The 16,227-nt window shown below is 32.4% G+C and overlaps 1 protein-coding gene across 1 annotated transcript; it reads left to right on the top strand.

Moving 5' to 3' along the window:
- Positions 1-1,885: 1,885 nt before the first annotated feature.
- Positions 1,886-14,356, top strand: LOC127739232 (uncharacterized). Its single transcript, XM_052250851.1, has 13 exons — positions 1,886-2,025; positions 3,550-3,692; positions 4,353-4,443; positions 5,376-5,455; positions 6,264-6,343; positions 7,008-7,194; positions 7,639-7,863; positions 8,342-8,413; positions 8,834-9,005; positions 9,480-9,677; positions 11,248-11,328; positions 11,845-12,965; positions 13,752-14,356. The coding sequence occupies exons 2-13, from the start codon at positions 3,600-3,602 to the stop codon at positions 14,292-14,294; spliced, it is 2,943 nt and encodes a 980-aa protein (XP_052106811.1). The 5' UTR covers positions 1,886-2,025; positions 3,550-3,599; the 3' UTR covers positions 14,295-14,356.
- The last annotated feature ends 1,871 nt before the right edge of the window (positions 14,357-16,227 follow it).

Raw genomic sequence — 16,227 nt, 5'->3', positions numbered from 1 at the left:
CAGTTGATATGATGAGGATGATGGATGGCTGCTTAATGTCCAGTGGCAAATTGATATGCATATTTAGGATGGGAACATGTTAATGAAATATGAATATTAACCCTGCTTTGTACTAGACCAGGCGTGTAGCTCCGTATACACCAACACGCAGTTAAGTGCACATCGGCATGCTGAAAAAAAAGGGCAAAAAAAATATGAATAAAATGTTTAAAGGAAATACATATATATATAATATGTTGTCGCTTTTTTAATTGATGAAATGTCATTAAATAACAGCATTTGGTTTGGAATGAGATGTACCAATCAGCATTAGATTTATCTGAACCCTTCAATATCGTTGAAAAAATGCCGAGGCGATGTGGTCGACAGACTATCAGAGCCAATCACCCTGCAAACACGCCAAAACAGTATTGGAAAGTTTCATTATATTTTGCGTTCATAGACCACATGATTATGGAACTGGAGTCTCGTTTGATATATCATCAGAAAATCGCTTCTTTGGGCAGTACCTGCTTCCTCCTGTTGTAGGAAATATAACCAACGAACAAATCGCAACATTGTTTGAGACATATGAGACTGACCTGGCATGTAATTTAGACAAATTCAATAGGGAGGTTGCTCGATGATCAGATGCCAACTTCGCTGTGTGAGACACTTGATGTGGTAAGCCCAGTGCTGTATCCTTCTGTAGATACTATTTTGAGTATTATGTTGACAATGCCGGTAACAAGTGCTACTGCGGAGAGATTGTTCAGTGTACTACGTTGGTTGAAAACATATGTACGATCAACCATGAATAACAATAGGTTATCATCGCTAGCATTAATGCATATTCATCAGGATTTCAGTGTGAATGTTGGCAAAGTAATGGAGAAGTTCGTTTCTGCTAAGACCTGAAGGGCAGATTTTTGGAAAATTTTGAGTAAATTTTGTCTCACAAAAATGTGTTGGTTATGTATTCAATTTACCATGATTTACTCTATTCAAAAGAATTCTGAATAGTTTTGCCTGAATTGTCTATAAGTCCTTATAATGTACACGATGTAGCACCTCTTTTAACCCTCCTATGACTAAAAACTGAAAAAAAATATCATTTTCTGCATAAAATGGTCCCAAAAATTTTTTCTCCTCATTACGCTCGGCAAACATTTTCGCCTCGCCTCGCTCTGTGGTAGATCGCCATGCACATCATTTTAGTATAGAACAGGCCCCAGTAGACCAACTCGCTGAGCTGGATTTTTAACATGCTAGTTCACAAGGTAACAGTCCGCAGGAAGACATGTCACCTTACCGGAACACATCATTATACTGACTCCCAGGGTGCTACAGGAGGAGCAGGAACTTCTTACCTTTCCAGAGAACCTGAGTTCACTCCCGGTTTTTGGTTTGATTTGTTTTGCTCAGTTTTAAGTTTTCTAAGTAATATTTGCTATTGTTGTTTGTCTTTCATCGTTTTTATTTATGGTCATGGTATATGTATAAATATATACATATTGTCTGTTTTTTTATTGGACATTCTCTCTTTTGGTGTGTTTAACTTTTAGGGTGTTTTGGAGTAAATCTATGAACCCGTTTTAACTTGGATATTCAACATTTCTTCATGATTTTATTTTGGTTCTTGCATTTTTCTCAGTTGTTTTCACTTATATATTTATATGTCATATTATAGCCATTAAATCGTACCTTCTGGTCATGCTTTTGGGTCATTAGGGAGATTTGAGATGTATAGTCTCAAAACACTAATATTTACATAATGAATAAAGTAAATAATTCGAGTGCGCGTTGATGATATTTGGTTTATTATGTATACTGTAAATATATACAAATATTCATTTAATCTATTTTACATTTTAGAGATTATTTTTGTTTTGAAATCGAGGCACAGGTGTCCTACTAATGGTGTAAATCCACAAAGAAGATTGGAATGTGCGGAATTTTTGTTGAATAATAACTCATTAGATCATTTAATGGCAATTTCATAGCGTGATGTCGTTATATCATCCCGATATTTTAATTTTGCACAAGGTAAATAACTTTTTAGGTTAACAATTCCTTTTCTTGTGGTGGTTTAGCTGAGCGGCATATTCTCGTAGCCCGGAGCACCGTAAATTTTCATCGCTTGAGTAACCTACACTGCTATGCTGTCTTTTTATGAACATACTGTTGAAAGTAAGGCTTGAAATGTAAAGAATATAAATGTTTCCATTTGTTGATATTATTCTTTCACAAAAAGAATGTAATTTATGATTATAAAACATGCCGTCCTGCTGTTGGCCACAAATATTTTAGATGCCTGTACCATTTATTGCAAGGATGGGCCTGTGAAAAAAAAGATTGGTTACTTTAATGTAAGAACTTAGTTGTGGTAGCTAGCATGGTGTCTTCAATAAATTAGTAGAGTTAACTATCTGCATTTTTCTTGTTTATTTATAAGTTATATGAAAATAAGGAGATGCGGTATAATTGCCATCCACCAGGCACCAAATGAGGTGGCTGTAAGCAACTATAGGTAACATGTTAGTGCACAACCTTTAACAATGAACAAAACCCATACTAAAAGTCCCGCCTTGACAAAATGTGACCATTCATATGCATGATATGAGAAAATCATTCGCCAAATTTAAGATCATGTAGTATACTAGCTTATCTGTACACGGCCACTATTATAGAGGGGGCGGTCAGAGGGGTCCTGATCCCGAAATCCCGGGCTTAAAAACATGAAATCCTGAGGTCCCAAATTTAAAGAAATTTAAATCCCGACATCCTGAAATTCGAAAAAAGAATTCCCTGACCCCGAAAGGATCAATCCCGAAATCCCGAGCTTTAAAACACCTGATCCCTGAGTCCCGATAAAGGTCTGACCCCCTCTCATTATAGTATTTTTACCTGTTGGCACATAACATTAAAAGACTACTCTTACACTATGGACTAGGATCGAAGTTGAGCCTTTTGCTCTTAAATGTTCATTGTAAAATGATTGTAGGTGTCAAATATTTATTATGTATTAGTCATTGAAAAGGGTGTATTAAACAAGTTTATATCATTCCTTTATCACTTCCCAGCATTTCATTGTTTTGTCAATGTCATACTGATTCAACTTCATTCATGTTCTTGAACAATCTGAAAGTTTCTATTGCTGGAAATAAACAGTTTTGATGTATACATACACAAGTATCTTGTATTATTCATAGTAAATAAAATGAAAAGGCGGGATAGAGTTCTCGAAATCTTACTCTCCCTTGTGGTCCTTAAAGAAAATCTGCTGGTCCTCACTTTTATACTTATTGCAAAATACCAAAATTGTGTTGGTCCTTTGTAAAATTTTGGTGGTCAAAACCTTCGGACCACCACCTTTCGAGAACTCTGGGAGCACATGTACACAAGTTAATAAATACATTTCCTGAAATGAGAGATATTTTTTCCATTTTTAATCAATATTTCATACTTTGAATTGCACATACAACATATACAATCAATGTAGTAACTTTGTCAAAGATGAATAGTTTTAAACAGAAATACTAAATCTTATATAAATATCTTTATTTTCAGATATACCTAGATCTAAAGTTCATGGAAATTAACAAGAGTTTATAAACAGTATGTCCTCATTAACATTGCATCATGCCGGGAAAAAGAGAAAGGTTGTAAATGTAATACTGCTGGATGGTACACAATGTTTAATAAATGTTGATGTGAGTACAAATAGCTCTGTTATAAATAAAGACCACTATATGAATAAAATTCTGACCTAAGTTGGTCACTAAGTCTTGTCTCTTCAACTTCATACTTTATTTGGGCTTTTAACTTTTTTGATTCGATTGTCACTGATGAGTCTTTTGTAGACGAAATGTGTGTCTGGCGTACAAAATTTTAAACCTGTATATACATATATATCAATGATGAGGTTATTGTCACATGACCAATTTTTTAAATGAATATGTATGAATAAAAAGAGATGTGGGTTGAATGTCAATGAGAAAGAAACCTTAAAATTCAAACCAACAGTAGAAACTTATGTTTGTTAAAATAAGTGAAAAGTCTAGTGGGAAACATACATATACATTAACAAACAAAGGAGTAACATTACGTTAAAAGATCTTTTTTGTCAACACATGCACTTTTTATTTCCTGTCCAAGAAATTAATGTAAATTTACCTGTTTTCTTGCTACTTGTGATGTCATGAAATGTGGAGAGTTGCCTCATTGGCAGTCATACCACATCTTCTTATTTTTATACATGTACAAGTATGTAAATATTCAAAAAAATTCTGCAACTTTGTTCTATGTTGTAAGTTTTGTCAAGTTGTAATGCTATTGTTTTTAATTGATATTTAAAATTGTTATCTTCACAGGTCAAATCAAAATTTCAAGATGTTTTTAATCAGATAGCCACTCAACTTAGTTTAAGAGAGACTGAATATTTTGGACTGGCACAGAAAAAAGGTAGATAGATAGTTAGATAATGTTAACCATAAATTCATGTTGAACATATGTATTTTTTATATCCGCTGCTTGAAGGGGGCATTAAGTGTTACCCTTGACCGACTTTCCATTCGTCTCATTTTTGTCTCTGCACTCTAATTTAAGTTTTCCTCATCCACTTTTTATGAAACTCATGCACAGTGCTAAGACCCAAAACTCGTAGACAAGAGTTCAAATTTGGGCAGCAAGTCACTTACCATTCTAGAGTTGTGCCCTTTTATAACTTTGAAATTGAAATTTTTTTTCATTTCCACACTCTAACAATAGAACTCTTTTAAAAACTAGCAGTGACATCAAAGCTCTCAAAAAGTATTTTCACATATTAAAGGCAAGCTTGTACAGGGGGCATTTGTGTTCTCAGACAAATTTCTTCTTTTACTTTTAAATATAAGAAAGTATAGGCTTAAACATGTTAAAGAGTACTATGAACAATAAGATGCAAAAAAATTAATTAAAGTTGTTTCATATTGCCTACCCACCTAAAAAGCTTAAAAAACAGTTTACCAAAACATTTTATGACAAAAATATTTTCAAATTTTTTATCTAAGCTTTTTTTGTGCTCATGTCGTTTTCTTGTCTTAAACATGTAACTTATGTTTTTGGCCATAAAAAAAATCCCTACTTGCGTACCCAGCCCTAGAAGGCATGGGTAGGCAACATCAAACAAAGAATTTTTTAAGGGTAGGTTAGTGCAACCTGTATATATATACATACAGTATAATAAATACATATAAGTACAATATTACATTACAACCAGCCAAATAGGCGTACCATGCACAGCCAAATTGAAACGCAATATATATACCAGTAATGACTTACATTTGATTGCACCTTGACAGTTCCTCTCTGAATTTGTAGTACCGGTAGTATAAATAATTTTATATTCATTACAGATGGAGAATATCACTTTCTTCCTTTAGAAGAAAAAATTCACAAGTTTGCTCCAAAGAGCTGGAAATCTGGAACCTCAGAGGTACATATGTAACTTTGTTATAGAACTTTAAAAGAATTTTGCGATTTTATGATATTTACACTCATTCATTTTGCTTTGAAAAAATGAATAAACTTTTTACCCATAAACGAAATAGGTTTAACAACTGTTGTGAATTGTATATAGCTTGGTTTGAACTACGCTTTTGTAATTGTCAGTATTGATAATTAACTCTCAAAGGAGTTGTGGATTATTATATTGAAATTACTTAACTCAAGTTTACATCAAGTGATATCCAATTATCATTCATTATGGAACCAATAACTTCTTGTACACATTGTATATATTTAACTAGTACCTAATATAGAAATAAACAAGACAAGGGAGACAACTTTTTCCAGTATTCAGAGCAATCATACATATATCTTTTTTAGATGGAAGCTATAATTATTGAAAGAAAAAAAACGTGCAAACAGGTCTCATATTATCGGTATGAAAAATCTGTTGTGAAATGATAGCTCTGCTAAAGAGCCATTTGATTAGGTTACTCTCACTGCTGTCATATTCTAGCTAGCTGATATATTACATGCTGGTTATACAAATTTATACGTACTAAATAACTACATTTATATGGGAACATAAAGATTAAGTCTAAGAAAAGGAAGAAAATGTCATTAATAAAATTGTAAGAAAGGTATTGTTAATGTCACGTACAAAGCTTAAAATATAAAGTGACTATATACATTGTATCACGACAGTTTATACAAATATACAGTCTGTACAAGTTATTTAGAAAAAATGGCAAGAAACAATATCAAAAATAAAACTTATCATGTGTATATATTTGCAGGGCTTAGATACAGATGGCCAGCCACTAGTTTCTCTTTACTTTCGTGTTCAGTTTTATGTTGACCAGATTGTCTTATTGAGGTAAGATTTCCAAATAAAAAACATTTATGAACAGGAATTTTAGTGTAAAGAAGTTGAATATTTACTTTTAATATGATGGCATTGGTAAGGTATAAAAAGCCAAATAATTTCTACTAAAGTAATACTTATGTAACTTACTCTAAAGATGAAAATTATATATAATTGTAGTTAAACTGTAGTTCTCTCCCGCTTAAAATTACGTTATCTATTTGCATGCTTGAAATCTATCCTTTAGCCTTAACAGAATCTCATGGTAGCATGCTCGCCTCAAGTTAGGGAGGTCAAGGATTGATCCTGGGCCTGTTCAATTAAAGACATGAACATTGGTATTTGCTGCTTCACTGCTAAGTACTTGACATTTAAGAGGAAGAGCAAAGACTTGTAGGCTCAAAGTTAGAATTATATGTCTATGAAGATTGACATGTCTTCAGACTGCCTGATACATTGTGAACTAGCATGTTAAAAATGCTGCTAGGCATGTCTATTTAGTACAATACTGTCTTCATATTCCTATCACAGTAACATGTTCTAATTTGCCACTAGATGTTAAACATCCGTCATCATCCTTTAGCCTCAAGAGGAGTAAGTTTGTTTAGAAGAAGTCTGATATTCATTTTGTTAAAAAAACAACTTGTGTACATTTAGAATGAATTTTATTTTGTAGGGAAAAGGTGACCCGCCACCTATACTTTCTTCAGCTGAAAGACAACATACACAGTTATGGTCATGTTTCTACAGAGGAGAAATGCTTCCAGCTGGTCTCCTATGCCCTCCAAGCTGATAATGGAAACTATATCAAATCTAAACATGGTGGACAGTACTTTGATCCCAGAGAATATTTTCCTGCTTGGGTAATTTGTTGCATTTGAAACATTTTGTTTGTATATGGTACTTCAATTTACTAAAGGACAATATGTTATGCTTGTAAACAGGTATCATTCATTTTTTTTCTTGTGAAATTCTTTTATTCTGTGTATCTGGATTTGTCCCTTTCATATCTTTATTATTCATTTCATTTTTAATTAGCAAATTCTGCTCTGTTGGGAATCAAATACTGTAACGATATGTTTGATTAATAAAGTTTTATGTCTTCACATATTTACATTATTATTCAAAATTAAGAACTGATTATTAATTTTTAAAAGAAATATCAAATAAGGAAAATCAGGGGAGATAATTCCAAGACATTTTTTATTAGAATTATGATCTAAAGCACAAGTTTTATTTACACAGCATATCAATATATGATAAATCATAAACAAATGTATTCTTATTGTACAGTCTATGTATTACAGATCTGTAACAAGAGAGGGAAAGATTATATCTGTAAGAATACTCCATTGATACATCAAGATCTGCACAACCTTAGCAAGTCTGAGGCAGAATTTAAATTTATCAAAGAGGCATCAATATCACCAGCTGCATATAACTTGCATTTTTATCGATTAAAGAAAAGAAAAACAGATAAAAATTGGAATGCATGGCTTGGAATATGTGCAAAAGGAATAGAAATATATGAGGTAATATAATAGGTCCTGATGTTAAAAAAGCAACCCAAGGTTAAGACTGAAATATCAACTTTATTTCCATTCAAGAAATTATGAAAAGTGCATAGGAATGCTTATGACCAGAAAAATTAAGAATTGCATGTACAATTCACCTTTTCAGAATCCCAATGCATTCTGCATTAAAATTTTAAAAAGCATACACCTAAACGTTATCATTGGCAAACAATGTTACAAACAATAGATATTTAAGAGTTGGCATAATGTTATGTTCATTTTGGTATGTGAACAAGATAATTCTTTAGATTATGAACGGGAGAATTGGATTAAAAATAGGTCAGACACCTGTTTTACCAGCTTTTGAAAACTTTTTTATATACAGAATGATAACAAAATTATTTACAGCTTTAATACATACAAATTAAAATAAAATTACGATGCAATAATATAGTTACAACTAATTTGTAAAAATGTGGTATTTTTTATATAACAGGAGGTAGATGAAAGCCTGAAGAATTTGATATCAACATTCCTGTGGCCAGATATTGGAAAATTATTCTTTGAAGTATGTTATCAATATTGAGACTATAACAGAACATCATTATAAAACAATATTTATCAACAACTTAAGCTACCAGCATATGACAGTCATTGATTTGTTCTAAATTATTATTTTATCACGATTTTTTTATTTACAAATAGGGACCAGTGGTCAATTTTTTACCAGAAGCATTTAAAATTAACATTATTGGTGCAGTAATTAAACATTTAATCTGCAAAAATGTAAGGCAAAACTTTTAGGTGCTGTTAAACATTTAGGAAAGGAACATGAAGGTTTAAATAACATAAATTTAAATTCCTCATTAGATATTTGTTACAAAGAATTTTAAATACCATTAGTAATAAATTTAAATCTCTTGTAGTTGTATGTGTTGAATTTCTATCCTATTTTACTTATACTCCATTTATATTTATTTATTTACAGAAAAAGAAATTTGAGATCCGAGCAGCTGGTGCACCTGAAGGGAGGAAATTTGCTTATTACACAGACTGTGATACCAAATCAAAATACTTGTTACAACTATGTAAACAAACACACATGTTCCAGTTAGCAATACATCCTAAATTGATGGAAATAAGACATTTGGAGGAACAAGGTAAACAATCATGTACACTACTACTTAGCTGGATTATGTCAACGAAAGACATTCTACTCTTCTCTCAAATTTCACCTTTAAGTTTTTGTTAAAATGTTGAATACGAAAAGTTACCTTATTTTTCCAAGGTATTGTATGTGTAAAACTTATGAAGAAAGAAAAGAAATGGCACATCTGCTACATCGCATGGGACACTATAGAAATTTTACATCATTGTTTCCTTTCTAATAAACTGCAACTTCTGTAAATCAGAAGTTTGAAAATTGAGTTATTCTTCCTTGAATGGAAGACATATTAGAAATTCTCATAAATAATGCTGAAAACTTAGATCTCTGAAAATTGTCCAATTCAATTTGACAAAAATTGGAATCTCATTTCAGTTATTTGAATCGGTCATGACTGGCAAATATGACCCTTTCTGTACCGTCGATTGCAATGCATAAATTAATATATTTGTACAAATGTATATTTCAGATAAGAAAAGATACAGAGAATTGTACATTTATAGTGACCCTAAAGACTTAAAGGCACATGGAGGATCATTTAGGGGGAGTTTGTCACCTAGCACTAAATCTGTACTGAATGTGAGATATTCAGTTGTCAGCAATGCCAGTTCTAATACAACTTCAGGCATAGCTAGTGACAAAATGACAATCAGCTTTGAGGATGAAGGTACTGGGAATTTATCAAAATTATATTGTTTAATATGCAGTCAAACCTGGTACTTGTTTAAAGGGCACCTTTATTAACCAAAAGTCTGTCTTGCCAGGCCATCCTTTTCTTATATACAGGATTGACTGTAGATTCTATCACTGCAATGAGTTGGATACAATATTTTTTCACACTCAACCGATACATTTTTGGAATTTGATTTTCAAGAGTAGAGAAATGCACAAAGAGTTGGTAGACTATTCGACACTTTGTAGCTAACTTTGACATATCTGTTTTGTTTTTTTTTTGTGGTATAAAACATTTGTTTGTTGTGATAAAAATCAACGTGGTTTGTTCATTCTCAACTATCATCGATATGAATTCAAGACAGTCTGAACTATTATGTTGTTCTCTGGTTATGATTTATATGGTGACATAAAAAAAGATGCCCAACAACATCTGACAAAGAGAACATGTTTTTTTTAAAGAAATTTTCAAAGCAACATGGTTTGGAAAGTTTTAATCAACTAAGAATTAGAAAATGACACATGCAGATTATTGTTTTGAAGAGGAAGGGTAAATAATACTGTGACAAAATCTAGCTAAATAAATAAAACTGATATAGAAATCTAGAGGTCATTATACAGTCTGTAACAAGGAAAAGTGTCCAGGTTATTCTAAATAAACATTGAACCTACATATTGTATAGATGTATTTCCATTTGATTTTTACCATACTTACGGTTTGTCACTAAACATTTGGCTTTTCCAAAAAGATAGGACCAAAAATAAAATTTAAATTGTTTGATGTTGCCTACCTACCCACCTTAAAAGCAGCCTGCCTGAAAAATTTTATGACACAAATCATTTCAAATTTGGCGACGGGGGCATTAATTGTTACCCTTGAACTTCCTTCCTTCCATCTTTCCATCCGTCCGTCCCTTTTTCATATGTTTGATGAAGCTTAAGAGGGGGCATTCATGTCCTCGACACATTCTTCTTTTATTTTTAAAGATTTTTTCCTGCTCTCACTTTGTTTTCTTGTCTAAAACATAGAACTTATGCTCTTGGCAAAAAAAAAAAAAAAAAAAATCCCTACCCTGCCTACCCAACCCTATTAGGCATGGGTAGGCAACATCAAACAAAGAATTTCTTAAAGGTGGTCGAAACATTTTGTTTTGACAAATGGTTTTCATGCATTGTTATCCAAAGCTGTTATTATGCGTCCCACTTGAATAATGCACCTCTAGAAATAGTTTGTTTTTCTCTCTTGACATTTACATGTAGCATCCAAATGTTAATATATCTATTTACTTATTAAAAATAACTAAATGAGATGCAGGTTAAATGTCAAGAGTAAACCATTAAGCAACCAACAATCAATCGATCAAGAGTAACCAACAAAATAAAAGTTTACATAAAGTATACATCTTGATATCACTATACAGACTTCATTTATAAGTTACTTGTGTCTTATCTAAATCTGAAGTTCTGAATAACTTCCATAGAAATAATTAAATAGCAGACGAACAAAGAAATGCTGATACAATTAACAGTAGAACATTTTTTACAAGCATCTCTATCTATTTCAGAACACAACAGGGAAATAATGATAGATTCACCGCCAATGTTTGGTACACCTAGTCAAAACAATGCATTTTCTACATTACCAAGTAAGTTTTTACTATAATATCTATTTCTAAATATGTTAAACTTTTTTGGCAAGGTATTATTTATGCAACATATAATGCAAATTGAATCTTTTCTTCCATGAATGCAACTACAATGTTAGGAAGAATTTGAAAATCATAAAGTACCTGCAAATATAATTATGTTGAAATATAAGATATAATTGTATCATTGAAATATATCTTTTGAAAGCCATCATGAGCAAGTTTGAAGTATAAAAACAAAACAAAACTAACATTGCTCAAACCAGATGTGTGTTTAGAGTATTACATTCTGTTCAGTGTTGGTCGAAGCTAAAATGTTTGAAAATCAAAAACCTAATACAAACGTTGGAAGAGTAGATATAACCGAAAAGGATAAAAAGAAAATAAATGATAACATTTTCTGTAGTAATGAAAACATTGACCTTCCTTATATAGTTATTTATTCGTCTCCAACATACAGATACTATATCCCATCCTTGATCTTTCTTACGTTATTATTTTATCTTTTACCAACAGACTATATGCCATCCTCAAAGATGAATAGAAGTCCTGGAGCAGAATCTGGACCAAGAGAACTTTTCAAGTCATCCTCCGTTGGTAGACCTGCTGGTGGTAATCGGCAGATGAATAGATCACCTGATCGAATAGTCAGTATATCTCAACAACACCACCATACTGTTTATAGCGGAACTTTATCAACGTCTTATTCAGGCAATTCTATAGAAAGGGATATTTCTCCAAACAGCAGTGGAAGATTTCAAGGACATTTTCCCGTACATAATGCCATGCCTTTGCCATTGTACAGCTCACAGCAAATGAATGTTCCTATTTACATGAATCATACTCCAACGACCAGTCTACATAATGAGCGACTTTGCTTATCTCAGCCAGTCAGTCGAAGCGCCAGTCGTGCAGACAGTTTTAAAAGTAACTTGACACAGTTACAGATTCACACAAGTGATAATCACATATCTCCGTATTATCATTATAACAAACAGATGTATCAGTTACCAGCATATAACAATTATAATACTTTTAATGGACAGATGCAGGCAGCGCAGGCCTGTGATCCGGCACTGACAAGTTCACAAAACATTGATCCACAGTATTATCAATATCATGAACTGTCAGGTTCACAAAACATGAACCAATTTTATCATAATCATGATTTATCAGGTTCACAAAACATGAACCAATTTTATCATAATCATGATTTATCAGGTTCACAAAACATGAACCAATTTTATCCTAATCATGATTTATCGGGTTCACAAAACATGAACCAATTTTATCATAGTCATGAACAAGGTTATGAAACAGATTTGTCAGGTTCACAAAACTTGAACCATTTTTATAGCCAGGAGAGTTTTACTGGTCAAATTGTTGAAAATCAAGGTGTGATGTATGTGTCTAACGAAATGATGATTCCGGGGATGAATTCTTATGTTAGTCAGAGTAACATGTCAAATTCGTCCTACACAGAAACTAAACGGACATTACATGAACAAGAAGTGTTAGCACCACCACCAATGTTTGCAGATATGTCAGAGCATTTAAATGATTCAAAACATTCTTGTAATAGTAATACATCATTAGATAAACTACCAACTGAACCATCTGATAATGAAGAGAAAAAGGTGAGAATTGTTCTTTTATTCTGAATTTTTGGGATACCAGTTACAATTTTACATACACTGTAAATATAATGTTTAACCTCACTTTAGACCTTTTGAGAAGATTTTTTCTACACGTATATGAAAAAAGAGGCTGAAGATACCAAAGGAGAAACAAAACTAATTTAAGTTGATAAGAGAGTCTGACAGAATCATGGCAAAACATTTTAAAAAGCTGTGAAAAGACAAAAAACAGTCTACAAAACAGTACATAAAAAGACTAAGCAACTTAAAAACCCTTCGGAAATTACTGGGGGGGGGGGGGGATCTCAGGTGCTCTGAAGGTTAAGCAGATCCTACTCAACATTCTACATTTAACTTTGTTAATGGTAGATGTAACTTAAAAAAGTGTGACAGAGTTTAACATAGCTAACCATCCAGAGTTCTGTGGATTTCATTAGAAATCTGGTATTCTGGTAATACATGAAAGTTAATAAATTTAGAAAATATAAAAATAAGGAGATGTGGTATAATTGGCGATGAGACAACTATCAACTACTGTCCAACTGAAATGGATGTAAGCAGCTATACATTTGTAGGTCACCATGCAGCTTCAACAAAAGGCAAAACACATACCCAATAGTCAGTTATAAAAAGAGCCAACTTGACAACATATAAAATTTCACATTAATCATTTTGTTAATCGGAAATATAGCACTTTTATTCAGGTAATTTATTAATAAGCACATTCAGATGCATACATACATTCTTGCAGTAATTATGTGATTGATGTGTTTTATTAAATTTCAGCCAACTCTGAGCACATCTACAACAGAGTTGAACTCTGGTGAAACTTTACATCCGGAGCTGGAAACAATAAAAGCTGATACTCATGCTTTATCCTTACCTCTCATGTATGGCCTATGTAATGACAAGTCTCTTTATATGCAAGTATCACAACCAATGGACGGAAGTGTGGAATCGTATGAAAATTCAACGATACGATCCACTGACTCCAGAATATCACGAATATCACATGATTTTGATCCCCGTCGTCTCTCAGCTGTTTACCCAAGTGGACAAGGACCACCAAGTATGTCACAGCGACCATTCAGTTGGCATAGTGAAAACTTTGATCTAGATGCCCAAATAACAGCTATGAATGGTCAGACATTAGACGAGAGTCATCGAAGTGTTCCACAAAATCTTGGGCATTTGCTAGCATCGCCCTCATGGACCAATGCCATTTCATACAATGACCAATATTCATCAGAATTCTCTCATATAGTACAACCACCAGCTAGGGGCATTAATTCTCAAAGTGGACTCCAAGAAACCATTGGTATTGCATGACCAGCGAAAATTTAAAAGGAATGGTTTCAAATCAGCTTAGGCTGTCTTGCTCCGAGTGGCTAGTAACATTACCTATAGGTTATTTTAATTAATTACTATGCAAATGGTATGGTTGTATGGTCTTGAAGAGAACATATGGTTGTATGGTCTCAAAGAGAACATACTTACAAGAAATTAAATGAATGAGTGTGTCTCCAAGAGACATGTTTTTCCTATTACTGCCAAATTTTTGTTGTTGAATAGGTGTTGCAGGTTTAGCATTAGAAAATATATTTTTCAACCAATTTTAGATTTAATTTATAAACAATATGCAAAACATTCATAATAGTTAACTGCATAGTGCTTCTGTTATAACAAATACACAAGGTGATTTATTCTTGATACATGAGAATGTGGATGTTTCTTGTTTTTTTTTTGTGATTTATGAGCTGGGTAAAATTGGTGCATCCAACAATAAATGGGCCCTTCACATCAATATTATTGATCTGTGTATACTATTTGTGTGTGTTATGTATCTGCGCATTTTAAGTTGTTATTCAATAATCGAAATTATCCCTGTACAAAAATTTGCACGTTTACAATAGTGTAGAGAGATCCACTGTACAACAGGGTGAAAGTCGATTTGAATAACTACCGTAAACCAAATTATTTTCATTAGTGATTTATTTTGGCGACTAGAAAAAAATTTAAATAATAGTCATCATTAACATGTCAAACTTGGATATTTCCTTATTCAACATGTTTAAATATGTCAAGAAAGTTTTTAAAAAATTGCAGAAATAAATTGTATCAATTAAGCTAGAAAGGACTAATAAACAATAAAAATAGTATCCTTGAAAATAAGTTGGTTTACAGTTTATGTAAAGTATATGTGAGTGATTCACGTTCGTCACTAACATTCACTGTAAATAATCTCCAGCAAGAGCAAGCACCTTGTGTGTACTGTCTTGACAAAGATTTTTTATTACTCAGTGCCTATACAATTTGTACTACATCTTTGTACAGTGACTATGAAAATGTTTTATAATGACATCAGTATATTAGCTAGTCAATGGTAGCTGGTTGAAAATTATATCTTTTATATCTTTTCTCATTCAGAATATTCAGATAATTATAATTGCATAACTTTCTATGAGGAGAAAGTACAAAGAAAAAGAGTTAATTCATTTTCATGTTGATTAACATTAGAGGGAGTGAGACATATAACTGTTATTTTTCTGGCATCTGCTGCATTAGCATACATGTACATGTTTGTCATTTTTTCAAGTGAGATATGCGTTTCTCTTCCTGTCCTACTCTTGCTGCAGAGACTTTTTGAAATATTTCCTTACACAATCAAATGTGGGTTTTTTTTTTTGGTTAGTTCCTTTTTTCTGAATTTTATCAAATACATCATAAGCAGTTGCAATGCTTTTGCATTAGCATCAGTGCATCACAGTTTCTAGCAGTGTTTGTGCCCCTGCCTGACCCACTTATGGTATAGTGACTTTGAAACTTATACATAGTTCAAACGATAACTTTTCTGCTTTGTCCATTCTTGATGAAGTTTATACTGTAGGCTTCTAAAAATGTTTCCTGTTATTTTATGTTGTTGGGTTGTTGTCTCATTGACATATACCCATCATTGTCTTTTATTCACATTTTTTAAGAGTTGCTGCTATTAACATCTGAAAACTCATCTTAAAAATGATTTAGACTTATTAGTCATACTGGGGATTCATTATTATTCGTGGGAAACCAATTTTTGTGGATTTCATGGGTATACGTGAACCATGAATTTAAAAGTTCAACGAAGTATAAATTTGTATTAGGCTGGTATGCATACTTTGGCAAAACCACGAAATCAAATATCCATGAAAATACAATTTTCCCTTAATCCACAAAAATTGGTACCCACGAAAATAAATGAATCCACAGTATTCCCCTTAATTTT

Source organism: Mytilus californianus, unplaced genomic scaffold (genome assembly GCF_021869535.1).
Source record: "Mytilus californianus isolate M0D057914Y unplaced genomic scaffold, xbMytCali1.0.p SCAF_4, whole genome shotgun sequence".
In the NCBI taxonomy this organism is placed as follows: Eukaryota; Metazoa; Mollusca; class Bivalvia; order Mytilida; family Mytilidae; genus Mytilus; species Mytilus californianus.
Note: the sequence above shows the minus strand (reverse complement) of the source record. Positions and strands in the feature narration are given on the sequence as shown.

Coding starts and splice junctions, on each gene's coding strand:
- LOC127739232 (XM_052250851.1), top strand. CDS start 3,600: ATGTCCTCATTAACATTGCATCATGCCGGGAAAAAGAGAAAGGTTGTA. Junction 3,693..4,352: donor AATGTTTAATAAATGTTGAT/GTGAGTACAAAT, acceptor TTATCTTCACAG/GTCAAATCAAAATTTCAAGA. Junction 7,195..7,638: donor GAGAATATTTTCCTGCTTGG/GTAATTTGTTGC, acceptor TATGTATTACAG/ATCTGTAACAAGAGAGGGAA.